Source organism: Bos mutus, chromosome 23 (assembly GCF_027580195.1).
Source record: "Bos mutus isolate GX-2022 chromosome 23, NWIPB_WYAK_1.1, whole genome shotgun sequence".
Lineage (NCBI taxonomy): Eukaryota > Metazoa > Chordata > Mammalia > Artiodactyla > Bovidae > Bos > Bos mutus.
This window is the reverse complement of record NC_091639.1, coordinates 8,896,803-8,913,830: the sequence shown is the minus strand read 5'-3', so window position 1 is coordinate 8,913,830 and position 17,028 is coordinate 8,896,803. Positions and strand designations below refer to the sequence as shown.

Below are 17,028 nucleotides of genomic sequence, written 5' to 3'. Positions count from 1 at the left end.
TTGCCTGGAGAATCCCAGGGACAGAGGAGCCTATTGGGCTGCCACCTATGGGGTCGCACAGAATCAGACACGACTTGATGCGACTTAGCAGCAGCAATGTATATACTCACGCTTCCTTCCCCTCCTTGTTCCTGCTCTCTGAATCCTCCCATTTAGGATTTCTGCCTTCCTGACTTCTGCCAATCCACCAGCCCCCTTCACACAGATGCCCCTCCTGGGCTTTAGTCCACACTAATCTCAAGCTTTGGTGACCCCACTCAGGCTTGGTACCCCTCACACCCTGGCCCTTCATCAGTGATTCCTTTTTACTAAGATTTTTTTTACATGTGGACCATTTTTAAAGTCTCTATTGAATTTGTTACAATATTGCTATTTTTTTTTTTTGCCTCTTAGGCATGTAAGGGTCCTAGGTCCCTGAACAGGGGAGCCCCCTGAATTACTGGAAGGCCATGTCTAAACCACTAGATCGCCAGAGAAGTTTCCTTAACCAGTGACTCTTAACCCAGGAGCAACTTCGCCCTCTTTCCCCCAGGGCTGGGGGGCAGACGTTTGGCACTGTCTGGAAACATTTTTGGTTGTCACAAGTGGGAAGTGGGTGTATGAAGGCTGTGTTTAAATATTTTCTGTATTAGATGATGCTCTGCCATCCTGGGGCCTGGAGAGACCGCCCCTCCCAGAACTAGCTAATTCCTAGAGATAGTAAGCAACTCGCCTGCCAGAGCACTTTTCGGAGGCAAACCTAGTACTCAAAAGCTTATCCCCCAACCCTCTCCTGGATCTAGCTCTCACACACCAAGTGAATATTTCCTCTGCCCTCAATCACCCCAGGGCCAGGTACTGAACATCTAGAGACCACCGTTATAACCATGAGCCAGTCAAAATCATTCAAACGAACCAATCCTAACCTCGCTCAAACTTACCTAGCTTGATCCGCCCGTTCTTTTCCAACAAAAAGCAAATAAAGACTCTGGGCTGTAGTATCTCTGGGTCCTGCCTCCTGGCCCTCCCTGTGCATCCCCGGGGACACCCCGCATGGTGTGTGGCATGCTGCTTGCTCTCAGCAACTCTAATACTCCGTTCTCTCAAACGCAGTTACCTTCTTGTCTGTCCTCCTACCAAATTAAAAGTCCCAGGCGCATCTTAAGATGTTAGTGATAGATGCTACTGGTACTTCGTGGACAAAGGTCAGCGTGTGTGTGCTCAGTCGTGTCCGACTCTTTGCAATCCCGTGGACTGTAGCCGGCTGGGCTCCTCTGTCCATGGAATTCTCCAGGCAAGAATACTGGAGTGGGTTGCCATTTCCTTCTCTAGGGGAACTTCCCGACCCAGGGATTGAACCCACGCCTCCTGCTTGGCAGGCGGATTCTTTACCACTGAGCCACCTGGGAAGCCAGAACAGAGGTCAGAAATGCTGCTAAATATTCTACAGTGTACGGAATACCACTCCCCGCCCCCAACAAAGGCATATCCAGTCCAAAATGTCAGTAATCATGAGGCTGAGCAACGTGGACCTGAAATGTTCCACATATGGAGACCCAGATCTCTAGAAGCTCCAGCCCTGCCGCACGGTTCAACCTTATAGCCTAACTTGGGAAACTGAAAAAGTACCTAATTGCTGGACTCATTGAAACGAAGGTATAATAACTTGCATTCATAGCTCTTTTAGTCAAAAATCACTGAATGATACATGTTCAGCAAAAGTGAAAGTATTTCTTTGCAGTTAACATGAAGCTTGATGCCAGTAGCTTCCGGTCAGAAAGAAAAATTCATGACCGAAACTCATTGTTCTGTAGGATTCTGTATCTTTCACAAGAGGGAAGCAATCCATCAATGTAGCATTTCTATGGGAAAATTCTGAAGCCACACAAGAATTCTTCTCTAGGACATTCATCACCTGTGATTCTCCCCACCCCACAAGGGAAAAAAAAAAAAAAAAAACACTGTATGATGAAATCAATCTGGGTAAATAAGTATAAACACTCTGTTCTTGAAGTTTCTCTAAGCACGTGGGCACATCAAGGCTCAGAGATTAAACCAATCTACTTAACTTTGTTCAGCTCAGTTTTTTTTCCAAATTAGCTTGGTCTTGAAATTTTTTACATACCGTCTATTACCATCCCATGGAGCATGTGTTCTGTGGAACATATTCTGGAAAACATCTCATTAAAAGTGACAACAATTCCTAACACTGAAGGTCAGGACTTGAGTGCTAAAGTTTCTCACGCTGTAATCAGAGCTGCTTTGAGAAGTTCAATAGCAGAGGCGCGTGAGGCAGCCTCCTTTACAGGCAGAGGTCTTTGGCAGGAAGTTCAGTGGTTCTGCGGGTCTCTGTTGGAAGGGCACAGACCCTGGAATCTGGATGGACCGTAACTTCCAAATGGCAAGGGAGACCTTGTCTTTTCTGTCTTATTACCGTCTAAAAAGGACAGACCTCAGTATGTGTGTGCGCCAGGCAGAAAATGTATTATTTTCCCACAAGCGATACAGCTAATTTAAACTTTTGTGTGTCAGAAGAAGTGAATAAAATGGACCCTGCATGTCCGTAAGGAAGGAAAGGGAGTAAATTAAGAGCCAAGGCGAGGTACCAAGCACCCCGATTAACCCATCTACTTCCTGACTAGTCCATAATCCTCACTCTGACCGCTTTTTATCCCCAAGTCACAGGCATATTTGTGCACTTAAAAGTCTGTGATACCTACGGATTCAGCGGGACAGCAAAGGACTGCATTCTGAAGAGGCTCCTTCTCCCTAGGGGCCTTGGCCCACCCTCTCTGGCCTGACGGGAGAGCCTTGGTCTTTTTGGGGGACCAGCCGTGGGCAAGGTGCTGGGGTCTCTGGCCTAGCCTTAGGAGCCTGCTCTTCTGAAAGCGCAGTGCTCTGTGACCTGCAAGTCTGCAGAGGGCTCGGCTGGGTGTGCGGGAGGCCACGCACAGCCGGAAGCAGATGGCAGAGTCATCTGTTCATGGAGCTCAGGGAAGCCCTCTGCTCTTTCACCTTGAGAGAATGTGACAATGGTTCTCCCAGTCCCCCAAGCTCCTCAGCCTGTCTGGCTCCACATCCTTCCACCAACCATCACCACGGCCCTCAGAGAGGAGAATACGAGGAGAAAAGACAGACGCAGGCCCTTCATCCCTTTTGAATGTGGGAGCTGGCACCACGGACTGAAAACCACAACACCGCCCCCCACCCCCGCCGTGTTTTCTATTCTTGAAAAATTTCCAAAAGCCTTCTGAAGATTCTCAAGACCCTCTGGAAGAACAAGCATGATCCGCCTCTCCTTTCCCAGCTTTCACAAGGAGCGAAACCAAGGTCAAGACTGAATTTGTTTGAGGCCAGTTTGTATCGAGGCTACTGGCACCAGGACTTAGGAGCTGGGTTCCCAGAGGGTGCTTTGTTTTCCTAACCCTCCCCTGGAGGCTGCTAATTCCTGCTGTCTGGTAAACACTGCCAGGAATTGCACTCTTAGGATTCTGCAATAAAAATAAGCCGTGTTTGCTTTCTAAAAGCATAGTGGAAATGGTCCCAGTTAAATCTCACAATAATTTATGGCTATGATATTTTCAAAGTAACTTTGTGTCATTTCATTCATGGTGAACTATGTACTTTGAGTGAGTCACACACTGACCCATCTACTTGTGGTTTAAATGCTAAGTGTCATTCCTATTTGGTCCTCAACATTTGCTTATAAATCTAATGGTGAATTTCAACAAGTTTCCATCAACAGTGTTAGAGACAGATACGTGCTCAGTCGTGTCCAGCTCTTTGGGACTCCATGGACTGTAGCCTGCCAGGCTCCTCTGTCTATAGGATTTTTCAGGCAAGAATACTGGAATGAGATGCCATTTCCTCCTCCAGGGGATCTTCCCAACCCAGGAATCAAACCCATGTCTCCTGAGCCTCCTGCATTGGCAGGAAGATTCTTTACCACTGAGCCGCCTGTTAGTTCAGTTCAGTTGCTCAGTCGTGTCCAACTCTTTGCAACCCCATGGTTTGCAGCACGCCAGGCCTCCCTGTCCATCACTAAGTCCCGGAGTTCACTCAAACTCATGTCTATTGAGTTGGTGATGCCATCCAACCATCTCATCCTCTGTCCTCCCCTTCTCCTCCCACCTTCCATCTTTCCCAGCATCAGAGTCTTTTCAAATGAGTCAGTTCTTCACATCAGGTGGCCAAAGTACTGGAGCTGCCTGTTAGAGAGGAAGCAAAAACGACTGGACACCTGGTCCAATTTCATTTTGAGCAGTTGTCTTTTTTTACAGAGGTGACTATTAATGTCGACATGAGATTAAACATTCCTCTTGAAATAATCTGAGGCTAAAGAGTTTCTATTAGAACCCATTTATACATGATGCCATGCAAATCTTCACCCAATATGTACATTTTCCCCCAAATTAACTCTACCTTAGGGTGGACCATACGCATACACACACGAAAGAAACCGATACCTTATCTGGTTATACCTTATTTATGTCAAAGGCTGCTCTATTAGCTGTTTCATCATCTTTATAAGATAAAGTTGAGCATATATAATGTCCCCAGTTATGAGTTGATGTTCATATTCTAAAAATGCAGTAATCACTTTACACTGTATCTCATCTAAATGGAGCAGAGAACAACTTTTCAACGGGAAAGCCTGGAGATTCCCTGCTGGTCCAGTGGCTGAGACTTTGCCTTTCAGTGTAGGGGGTGTGAGTTCCATCCCCGATTGGGGACCTAAGATCCCACATGCCTCGGGGTCAAAAAACCAAAACATAAGACAGAAGCAATACTGTCACAAATTCAATAAAGACTTTAAAAATGGTCATTATCAAAAAAATCTTAAAAAAAAAATAAGTCCACTGGAAAGCTTTAGGACTCTAGGGCACTCTGTGAGAGGGTAGCCCCGTGCAAACCAGAGCCATCCCCCCTTTTATCTGGTTTATACATGAGGGTCTTCTAAGATACTCACAAGTTTCTTCTTCCAAAGGGGAACTCTCGTCCTTATGTCCCTGGTCTTTACTTTTAGGTCTTGAATACAGATGCTCCTTTTCGTATGTATTCCCTCTTCTGTATTCTTGGAAAACGTTGAAAAACTGACCTAGGCACACAGCCCAATGACTACAACACTCGCCAGTAACCCATGTTACATCTATCGTCTGACCACAAGACATAGGCATTCCTGTTCATGATTCCGCCTCAAAGGCAGGGAAGAAGGATGGGAGGGGTCCCGTGGCTCATTACTTCTGCTCCCACTGCAAAGGGCGCTGTCAGCTGCAAATATGCAAACCTGTTCCTCTGTCTTCCGTTTTACTTCAGGCGGTGGCGTTCTGACCACAGGCTGCTTCTAGGGCATGAATAATTCATACCATGGCTAACTGGAAATTGTAGCATACTCTTCAATGTGGATACGCAAATAACAGGGCTCTGGGCCAGCAGAAAGGTTCATTGTGTGTTCATCTGGGGGACGATAAGCTCCTGTCTGGGGACTGTTTGGCTTCTTTAGGGACTCACGGATTAGTGAGTCACTGAGATTTGGAGAGTGCGAGTCTTGAATACGTAGCAAATCCATCATAGCACCCATAGCCAAGATCAGCTGCTGGAAACAGCCTTTCATCATGGGGAGTAGCCGAGTTCATCAGATGAGTAAGTTTCCAAACATATAAACATTAACCACAGTATCTGCTGCATATGGCAGACAAACACTTGCCCATAAAACAGACTTAAGTCTCTCAAGAAATAACCCCCAATTCTGCTCTGTGGCCAGCTTGTCAGTGATGGACGGTCATTAACTATGTGGCAGATTGCATTCCTCGCTCTGTGCCAGGAAATCCTGGTGCCAACTCTCACTGAGAACACCTTCAGAATCTGGAGGTCTCACTACAGAGCAGCTCCCCAAAATTCCAGCCCAAACCAGGTATGGAGTGTGGTAGGCTGTGACACCCTTTTAAAAGTGGATTTCCTATCACTGGAAGGATTAAACCAGGCTTCACTTTTCCCTTTTCTTGCTTGTTCCTCTTTCTGCTCATAACCTTGGAGCAATACTACTGTTTAAGAAAGCCGCCTCAAGGGCAGCTGGTGCATCACTAAAGACTGTACTTGACATAACACAAAACCTGAGGTAAAGGGGCAAGGGAGGTAGACGGTGACAGTCCTAAAAACGAAAACTCAAGAACGGAGCTTCATTCCCCTCCCAAGAGTCATCGCTGGGGTTACAGCTTGTTTAGAAGCTAATTATTTGATTTTATAATTACTTTTGTGGGTTGCAAAATAATTACCGTGGAGGCAAGTCTCCATGTGCCAAAATAGCAGAGGCGATTGTTCTAAAGTTCACACCGAAACAATAACAGCGTCAAGACAGCATGCTCTTAGGTGGGGATTAGAAATACATCCCCTTTGTCACATGCGCTTGCCTGAAGCCCACATAAAGGTCACGGTGGGGGTGGGGAGCGCAAAGATACTCCACAAACCCAATTCGGATGAGTTGTTTCTTTTTAGGTTGATTTTCATTTTAAACCTGTCCCTCTGCCTAAACCAGGACATCACGGAGCCTTTGAAAAAGAGTAAAACTGCAGTTCTGGTAATGATATAGACAAGTGATCGAGTCCCTTTCAATCCTAAGATTAGACGTGTTGTTAAGATGGTCAATTGCAGTACTTCCTAATTACAGGAACGGGGATGTATCAGGCGTCGGCAACATTCTTCTGATAAAGGCCAGAGCAAATATTTCAGGGTCTGCAGATCTCTGCTGCAGCTCCTCAACCCAGCAGCTGTGCAACAAAAGCTACTGTGGACAGCACATGCACAATCACGCATGGATGAGCTCCGACAAAATTTTATTTATGGACACCGACATCAGAATTTAGTGTAAGTGTCTTACATCATGGAATAGTCTTTTTCTTCTGATTTCTGTCAGTTGTTGTAATTGTAAAGAAACAAAGAAACCCTTCCTTCTCTGCTGTGAAAACAGAGGGCTCACAGACCACAGTTTACCAATCCCTGATGTAGTTGGGTTTCAGACAACTCAGCATCTTCAGGGAGGAGAAATAATGATCTCACAGGTGGAAGAAACCCGGGTCAGAGGTGACTCAAGAGCAGGTAGAGAACAGATATAATTATCTCTCTTAATAATCCTCCAGGGTGACTATCATCCAAAACACACATAACTTCCTCTTTTGCTTTTCAATGAATTCAGTTTGTTTTCCATGTTCTTTTTCTTCCTGAATTTTCCAGAAGCAATCACGTTCACATTTCACTAATCACTTTAAGAAGTGAAACTTCACTGGCTAGAACAGTAGCCTCGTGTGTGTGTGTGTGTGTTTCTGTTAGTCCTTCAGTTATGCTTGACTCTTCGACCACATGGACTGTGGCCCACCAGGCTCCTCTATCCATGGGATTTCCCAAGCAAGAATACTGGAGTGGGTTGCTATTCCCTTCTGCAGGGGATCTTCCCGACCCAGGGACTGAACCCACGTCTCCTGCATTGGTAGGTGGGTTCTTTACCACTGAGGTAGGGAAGCCCAGTATCCTCTTAGAAGTTCACATCTCAGAAGGAGCCAACCAAGGCTGCAGAGGTGGAAGCAGAGGGCTAGCCCAAGTACAGCAGCATCAGCAGGTGATGTGGAGGAAGACATGACCACTGCTGTTTCCTCTTCCCTAAAATGAGCACAACAGGATTTCCAACCCTAAAATGTTCTCATGATTGCAAGGAAATAATGTGCAAACTTTAAAGTGTAACATGATGTATGTAAGTGTCTAGGTTTTCTCAACTTACTGGCTTTAAGCTGACTGAATCAACATTCTTCTTGACCACCAAATCTCACTTCCTCTCTTAATAATCCTCCAGAGTGACTATAATCCAAAACACACATAACAGCAACCATTGGAAAGATGTAGTAGAATAGGACTTTATCTTCACTGCTGTCGGGAATGTACAAGGGTGCAGTCACTTTGAAAAAGAAACGGGCAGTTCCTCAAGTGGCTAAATAAGGTGTTAACATATGATCCAGCAATTCTAGTCCTAGGCATATACTCAGAAGAAACGAAAACAGACGTCCACACCAAAACTTGTGTGTAATGTTCAAAGCAGAATTATTCATCACAGCCCAAAAATGGAGAGAACACAAATCACCATCCACTGACTGGTGAATAAGCAAAACGTGTCATATCTATACAATGATTCGGTGATAAAAAGAAATGAAGTGCTTATGCATGTTCCAGCATGGATGAACATGAAAATGTTATGCTAAGTGAAAGAAGTCAGTCAAAGAACTACATATTGCCTGATTCCATTCATATGAAATGTCCAGAATAGGGAAGGCTATAGAAACAAAAATAGATTAGTAGTTGCCTAAGGCTAGGGGAGACAAAATGACTGGAGAGATTCACTAAGGGGAGTAGGCTTTTTCTTGGAGGTAATGAAGATGTCTTAACACTGACTGCGGTGACAGAGAGCCACCTTGTGAATATACTGCTGCTGCTAAGTCGCTCAGTTGTGTCCGACTCTTAGCGACCCCAAGGACTGCAGCCCACCAGGCTCCTCCGCCCGTGGGATTTTCCAGGCAAGAGTACTGGAGTGGGTTGCCACTGCCTTCTCCAAAAAGCCATCAAATTGTACACTTTAAATGGGTGAACTTTATGGTGTGTGAATCATATCTCAATAAAGCAACTAATACTCCAATGACATTTTTCACAGAAATAAAAAAAAAAAAATCCTGAAACATGTATGGGACCACAAAAGACCCCAAATAGCCAAAGCAATCTTGAGAAAGAGGAGCAAAATTGAAGGGACACTTCCTGATTTAAACCGTATTACAAAGCTACGGTAATCAGAACAGTACAGTACTGTCACAAAAACAGACGCACAGATCAGTGGAACAGAACAGACAGCCAAGACATAAATGCATGCATATTGGGTCAGTTAACTCATGACAAAGGAGCCAAGAGTATACGAGGAGGAAAGGGCAGTCTCTTCAATAAGTGGAAAACTGAACAGCTACATGCAAAAGAATGAAACTGAATCCCTGTTTTATGACCTACACAAAAATGAAATATTCATGCCCCCTCTCTGCCATGTCTTAAAACTCTAAACACCTACTCATGTCCAAAACATTCTTACCATTAACATCAACTACAGAAATGAATGTTGGGGACTAGCAAATAGGTTCTGAACCTTGCCCTCTCAATAAAGTCATATGTATATATTTTATCTATTGATCTTTTTTAAATCTCCCTTAGATATATGGGTATATTTTAAGCTATGCTGCTGCTGCTAAGTCGCTTCAGTCGTGTCCGACTCTGTGCGACCTCAGAGACGGCAGCCCACCAGACTCCCCCGTCCCTGGGATTCTCCAGGCAAGAACACTGGAGTGGGTTGCCATTTCCTTCTCCAATGCATGAAAGTGAAAAGTGAAAGGGAAGCCGCTCAGTCGGTCCAACTCCTAGCGACCCCATGGACTGCAGCCAACCAGGCTCCTCCATCCGTGGGATTTTCCAGGCAAGAGTACTGGAGTGGGGTGCCATTGCCTTCTCCGATTTTAAGCTATAGATTTTTACAAATATTTTAAAAATATCTTCTAAGCTGAGTGAATATTTACAGATGTCAGTGAGTCAGAAAGATATTAGAGCAGGAGAAATTAGCAAAACTACTTACAAGTTCAAAGTCATGCTGAAACTAAGGCAAACTGAATTGCTGGTACTTAAAACGTTTACTGGGCCTTTGTATGCGTATACCAGAATAGCAGAGTCTTGGTCTTTTGACACTTGCTGCTCAAGGTCCTGAAATGGCCATTCTTGGTTATGAGTGTCGGACCCAGGTCCCTTCTCGACCAGTCCCTGCTTAAGCTCTGCTGGCAACACCCTCATAAAACGTATACAAATTTGCTTCAGTATAATACAGGACTGGGGGAATATGTGAGGAATCTATACAGACCATTATCCTCTTCTGTCCACACTTGTATGTGTGCAATTTTTCATAATCGTTTTTAAAAAGGTAACTCCATCATGCTACCTCTGCTTAAAAATCCCTGTACTACCTTTAGTGTTGCTGACCTAAAACAAATAGACTGCTGGTAACTTCTCCAGCAAAAAGATGGATTCAGTCAGGATCAGCAGAGAAATTCAACTGGAAGTCTACAACCCGTGAAAGTCCCAGAAAGGGGGCCACTTTTACAAAAGGGAAAAGGAAGTTGGGAGGACTTAGCCACAAAGAGTCCGTGGCTTTTCACTGGCTGAATCCCCGCCAGGAAAGAAGAGTCTGTCTTCTCCCTGTTGGGCTCTGCTATCCTCTCAGGGTGTGATAACTCCCCAGTTTGGTCTCCCAACTCTATTTCATTGAGACTTCTGTTTATTAATAAATATTTTTACAGTGCTCCCTGGATGAAATCTGAACTCCTTCGTAAATTGTACGAAGATTTTCCGGATTTCTCTCTTGCCCAAGTCAGGCCTGACACTCTCTACTTTCTGCCTCCAAAACAACACCTGCCCTTCACATACACTTTTTAAAACTTCTTTGCATCTGTCTGTCTACCTATTGGAGAAGGCAATGGCACCCCGCTCCAGTACTCTTGCCTGGAAAATCCCACGGACGGAGGAGCCTGGTGGGCTGAAGTCCATGGGGTCGCTAAGAGTCGGACACGACTGCATGACTTCACTTTCACTTTCCACTTTCATGCATTGGAGAAGGAAATGGCAACCCACTCCAGTGTTCTTGCCTGGAGAATCCCAGGGACGGGGGAGCCTGGTGGGCTTCCGTCTATGGGGTCACACAGAGTCGGACACGACTGAAGCGACTTAGCGGCAGCAGCAGTCTACCTATCTCCCTGTGCTACATTATAAGGTCTTTGAGCACAAAGACCATACTGTCTCACTGACTTTTATATTCTCAATGCTTAACCTGGCACATAAAAATGCTGCACAAATATATCACTGGGAAAAAATGAACTGCCCCAACATATGTTTCTGGACTACTGCATGTCATTTCTGCCACATTCCACTAATTCTACCTGTTGAACCTCTCCCTGTTTCTGAGTAAGTTATGCATGCATGTGTGCTAAGTCACGTCAGTCGTGTTCAACCCTATGGACTGTAGCCTGGCAGGCTCCTCTGTCCATGGGATTCTCCAGGCAAGAATACTGGAGTGGATTGTGCTCTTCTGTAGTTTAAATCATTTGCACATTGTTTTCCTCACCGACATGCCCTTCCTTCTTTACCTGAGAAAACGCCTCCATTAGGTTCTTGTCCAAATATCACCTCCTCCAGGAAGCCCGCCTGCCTTACTCACACAGTTAATGGCTTTTTCCAACTTAGCCGTTTATTTTCCTGTTGCAATAGCTGGTTATTGTACCTATTGGTATCTGAAAGGGTCCATCACTTTCAGCACACATACGCTGCTAATTTTATAACAAATGTTTAAGAGAATCAATCAATAGCTCAGTTGGAGGAATTCAGTCCACCCTCTGTATCACAGATGTAAAACCCACAGGTGTGGAAAGCAGATTGCATTTGTTGCCCTAGGCCATTTTATACAAGGTACTTGAGCATCCCTGGATTGTGGTACCCATGGAGGGTACCTGAAACCAATCCCCTGCAGATACTGAAGGATGACTGTGTATGATACTTACACAGAATTTTAACAGCCCACCTTTGTTAGAATTTCCCTGCTTTGCACCCCTTCCTAACACCCCACTAAGTCCTTTTTCACTTCTCTTCACTACTGTCTCAGCACATGCCTTTCTTTTCAGGGTTCCAGCCTTTATATAACCTGCCCAAGTTAGAGCCTTTCCCAGGCCCTCCCAACTTTAAGGAGGCAGATTCCCATCTCTACCCCTTGCTTCAGGCCATGCCTTCCACAGCTCTCCCTTTGCCTCTGAGAGTCCTTCCGGCCCATGTTGATAGAATTCTGCAATAACTACTTCATCCCGCTGTTCACATTTCCTCTTCAAGATCTCACCTTGCCTATTTTTTTGATTACTCTACTGACCAAAAAGTGCTCAGTCATTGTAAATTTAGACATAGGCATGAACCCTTTCATCTAGAACAAGCGGGTCATGATTGTTAAAACTCTAAAACCACCACCGCAGAATAATTTTGAAGTGCACAACGCTGAAGGGGGCTCTTCTCCAATCTCACTTTTCCTCGCTTTTATTAGAAAGATACGTTTTCACTGTTAAATACAGAGTAGAATTGATGCTTTCATCTTGGACCCAATCCAGGGATGTTTAATTACAGAAGAGACCAAGGAACGCACAATAGCAGGAGGAAAAATACAAGACAAAATTGAACTTGGCGGTAACAATAGAGATGATAGTAATCACAGCTAATATTTCTCCAGCACCTTCTCTCGCCAGGCACCATGCTAAGTGCTTCATACCAATTACCTCATTTAATCCTCACAACTCCATGCAGTAGATAGTAAGTATCGTGGCATCCTAAAGTCACCCAGCTAGCAAGGGGAGGAGCCATCATTTGAAAACAGGCAGTGAGGTTCCAGGAGTCAGCTCTGGACCACTATTAGAAATTTCTTGCTTCATCAAGGGACAGGTACTGTTAGCAACCCCAACACCAAATGTTTGGATCTCGGGGGACTGCTCACCTCATCTTTATGCACCTCAGTTTCCTCATCCGCAAAAGGAAGGATTTGACCCACAAAAACTAGTAAAGCACTGCTTTCCAAAAGGCTGTCTTAACGGAATGAAACTTACAGAGTAACTCAGAAGTATTAGGACAAATTGTTTTTGTTCTAAAAGTTCACACTGGAAGCCATTAGAAAACAAGTTAAATATTTCTAATCCCCAAAATAAAGTTTGGAAATTCATCTAGTAAGTGACTGGATTAGTGATTTTATGTACAAATATTTGAAGAATGGAAATCATATTTAGTGAAGTGAAAACAACCTTGAAATATTGATCCATCACATGTAAAAGGCACAGAGTAGCAGTTACAATCAATATCTTGTTTCCAAATCTACTATTTATCATTTGATTGCTTTGTAAATAGGCCACTATAAGACAGAAGTTTCAAAATATTTTTTAAAACTCTTCAAAATGTTTTATTTCTAAATTATCTTAATACACAATTATTAATGGCATAATTCTATAATTCCTCACTAACAGACTCAAAAGGAATTCAAAGGAGAAAAGAAAAGATGTATAAAATTATATAGTATAGATCCTAGATTTCCCCCTAGAGTTTTTACCTATTTGTAAAATCAAATTCTCCTACTGACTTCCAATAGCTATGTCTCTTGGAGCTTTACAAAATACAAAACTTAAACTCATCTAAAAACTTCTCCCCCTCTATTCCTACTAATGACAGCCTAAGTAGGAAAAGCAGGTAAAATTAAATATGCTAGGGAACTGTACAATTCCTTTCAGCTCAGTATCTTAATAAACCTGGCTTATCGGGACTGTACATGTATATAACACAGGCACACACACATCACCGTACTTAATTTCCTACATTCGGTACAGGTGCCATAAAAAAAATAATCAACTTGAAGGCACAGTGGGAAGCACTCCAGTTTCAAAGACAGACAAGAAATTTGAATTTTTTCTACCATTCACCCACTTGTGGCCTTTACACCAAAGTACTATGGTAGCTTGTTTCCACATCTGAAAAATGGCTTCAGTATTGAACCAAAACAGCAAGAATGAAAGAAACACAAAATACCTTGGGCCATTAAAGGTGAACTACATTCTACAATTTTTAAAGTCATTTTCTATTTAATAATAAAGTCAGCCAAACATCTTTAGTTCTAGTCAGTGGATACCAGGAACTTAAAAAAAAAAAAAAAAAGACAAACTCTTTTAAGTAAAAGGGCAAGTGCTGAAATGCAATTTCACTTTTTATATATGTTCACTGAGACAGGGATCTTTTTTTCTTTTAAAGTTTATTCTCTATCAGCCAAATAGTTTTATAGATTGTCTTTACACTGAGTTACAAAAATGTTTAAATATATCTTATATATGAGGAAGTTAAGATTGAGCCTCAGTGGACAATATCTCTATAAAATTCTCCCTGTGTAAAATTTCAGGTAAGGACTTTCCACTTGGACCAGAACTTTCCTTGGTGGCTACTAAATGACCTCCGTGGCGCTGGAGGAGAAACCAAACACATTTAGAGTGCTGGCCACAACACAGGCACACTCCACCATAAGAAATGTCCTCCTCTGTCGAGTCCTAGCAAATCTGTTGGTCTTACTACAGTCTTCACTACACACTTCCGTTAAAATAGCTGGCTCTTCCTGGCATGCACAAATAGATGACTCAAACTGAGAAACAGCTGCTGGAGAACTTCACTCGCAGAACCTCCACTCATGACGTCGGATGATTCAAGGTCAGTCTCGGCAGAAAGTGAAATGTATCTGAACTTCCTTTCCTTCACAGTGGGCAGCGCTGCTTTGGGTTCTGGCACTTAAAGAAGGGTGAGGCTCCTGACCTCATTTTCTCAGTGACTAAAGAAGCACACCACACACACTGGAAAGCAGGATTAGCCGGGGGAGAACTTGGCAGAAATTAAGCACCCCCACATGAGGTTCCCCCTGCACAAGAATCCTTCGAAATGAAAGGCTTTAGTCCCATCAGGTGACGTGTGAACATCCCCAAAGACAGCTCCGTAACACATTCTGGAGCATCTGAGGTTGTGGAGATGACTCGTATTGTAAGCAGAAGCATCGTGTTCATAACTACACACACGAACCCATACCCTTGAGTGTGGGTACAGACCTTTCCTTACTGCAGTAACATTCAGAGATCCCAATTTAAATCAATTCCCCAAGGCTGTGGAAGTATCCCATTTGGGAAGCAATTCCGTCAACAGAATGACTCATTTAATAAATATTTTAGCCTGCATCTCATGCTCTATTATAGTAGACAGTAAAAGACCAGCTTTAGATCATCTCACTAATCCATTTATATATCCCATAGGTGTCATCAGCTTATAGAGTAGCCAAAGGACCAAACGCATGTCAGTGTGTGGATATCCTCCCGCAGACCTCCCAGGAGTGCTGCCTCCTGTGCTGTGTGCCTGCCTTTCTCCAGCATGGTTTTCCTCCTACCGCCATCCAGCACAGCCTCTCTTGCAGTTTCATCAAAGAAAAGTATAATTACGTTAGCAGGACTCCTAATTTTGAAAAGACATTAGCCAAGCCAGTCACTTCATTACGCTGCACTTCAGAGGCCAGCAAGAAACCAGAGAAGGCCCTAAGTAATAAGTGTTCTTACAAAGGGAACAAGCGAACCCCGCTTGGGGTTGGTAGCAGAAATCTGCCTGCCCAAGCAGGTGTGTGCAGCACCAGGTGATGAGCTTCAGCCTGGCCAATAGCTAATGCTTTCCCTGCAAAACCCCACTGCCTGAAACTTTTTCCAGACCCTCCGGAGTCAGCTCTGTGAGCTGCTTCCAACTGCCTGGGAGATGCTGGACCGTTACACAGGCGCGCCCACAACTGCAGAGCTTTCTGCCCGTGCAGGGCTGTCCCTCCTGCTTGGCTCCTTCTGCCCAGAGTCGCTGAGGCCCGGTACCCTTTCACCGCCCCGCTCGGATCGGTTTGGGGGGGCGATCTTTAGCTCGAACAGGCTCACCTGGAGGAAGCCGCTGCCGTCCTTCCCCACCTCCCACATTCGGCCACTAGGCATCATTCCAGGAGGGAGCACCAGCGGCGCTCCAAAAACCACGGCCATGTTTTACTCCGAACGGACCTCATTCCACAACTCCACAAGTCTGCAGGGCGCAGGGCGCTGGGGCCGAGGCCAAACCACCTCTCCAGAGTCAACCCACCCGACGCCCACATCTGTAACGCTGCCCAGCAGAGCTCACATCCTCATAACGCAAGGGTGAGAGAACCCTAAGCCCAGAAAGCTGGGAGAGCAGGTGAAATCGTCTCTTGAAAGCTAATAATGTTGCCCCTGATGAACCCCCTAAAGCCCCACCTTCCCCCAGAGTTGCCCCTTTAACGGTTTCAAACCCCTCGTTTGGGGGGAGCGTTTCCATCAATGGTCTCAGCACGGATGCGGTCCAGGTTTGGCTCTGGGCAGCGCTCCGCAAAGTGCCGGGTGGGCGGGCGTCACGCCCGGTTAGAAGGCGGATGTCCCCGCAGTTCTCCGGGTAGAGCCGCCTGCGGCGCCCCCAAACTGGGACCGGCAGGGCCGCCTCCTCTCCTCCCGCGTTCGCCGCCGCCCCGACGCGCCCCGACACTCACCGTCCCGGGCGTCCTCCCCGCGACTGCAGTTGCTGCAAATGTGTTTGATCTCCTTGCCCAGTTGACAATGGATCGCAAAGGACACGTTGTTGTTGTTGTTGGGGGCGGGCTCCTTCAGGGGCTTCATCCTCAGCAAATAAAAAGCTTTCCTTTTGGGTCTCTGGGCGTTCGCGCCTGGCACCGCGCCCTCCCTGCAGCGCGGCGAGCGGAGCGCAAACCTCCCCGGCTCCGCGGCGCGCGTGGGCTCCGCCATCCGGTCCCCGGGCGCCCCGGGCCGGGCGCCGCTCCGGCCCCCGCGCGCTGCCCCTCGCGCCCCGCCGCCTGGCCAGCATGCCCCCGCCACGCCCCGCAACCCGCGTCTCAACAGCCGCTCGACCGCGGCAGGGCGGATCAGAAGAAGGCGCCGAGGGGGTCTTGACCTTGCCGACCTCCCCGCCCGAGCCAATCGGGATCCCGAGGCCGAAGGAGGGTTTCCAGAAAGCACTCCCCCGTCCCACCTGGGATGCTGCGCCCCCGCCTCCCTCGGGGCCTCACGCGCTCATCCTCGCCGGGCAGCCCCACCCCTCCGCGCGTCTCAGCACCAGCCACTGGAGCCTGCCGGGTTTTGCAGCTACCTTCACTCTCGAACTGCAGGGCAGAACGCCAACCTCCCCCGCCCCCCGTTTCCTCCAGCCTCTTGCTGCCTATTGAAAGCAAGATGGGCCACACCGAAGGCCGCTGTGTTGGGAGCCCTCGAGGTGCACGCGCCTCTCTGGGGCCAGAACACGTTACCATTCTCGGGCGGATCCGCCCCCACCAAGCCCTTGACTTTTCTCTGGAGTCGACAACCTGTTACAACGGAATTGATGTTTTCATGT

General features: G+C 46.1%; 1 protein-coding gene across 1 annotated transcript in view; it reads right to left on the bottom strand.

Moving 5' to 3' along the window:
• The window catches only part of LOC102281286 (phosphatase and actin regulator 1), a 254,955-nt gene extending 238,220 nt beyond the window's left edge, over positions 1–16,735 (bottom strand). Inside the window, 1 exon segment of the mRNA XM_070361372.1 lies at positions 16,172–16,735. Coding sequence (XP_070217473.1) covers positions 16,172–16,424 — 253 coding nt within the window. The 5' untranslated portion in view covers positions 16,425–16,735.
• Positions 16,736–17,028: the final 293 nt, after the last annotated feature.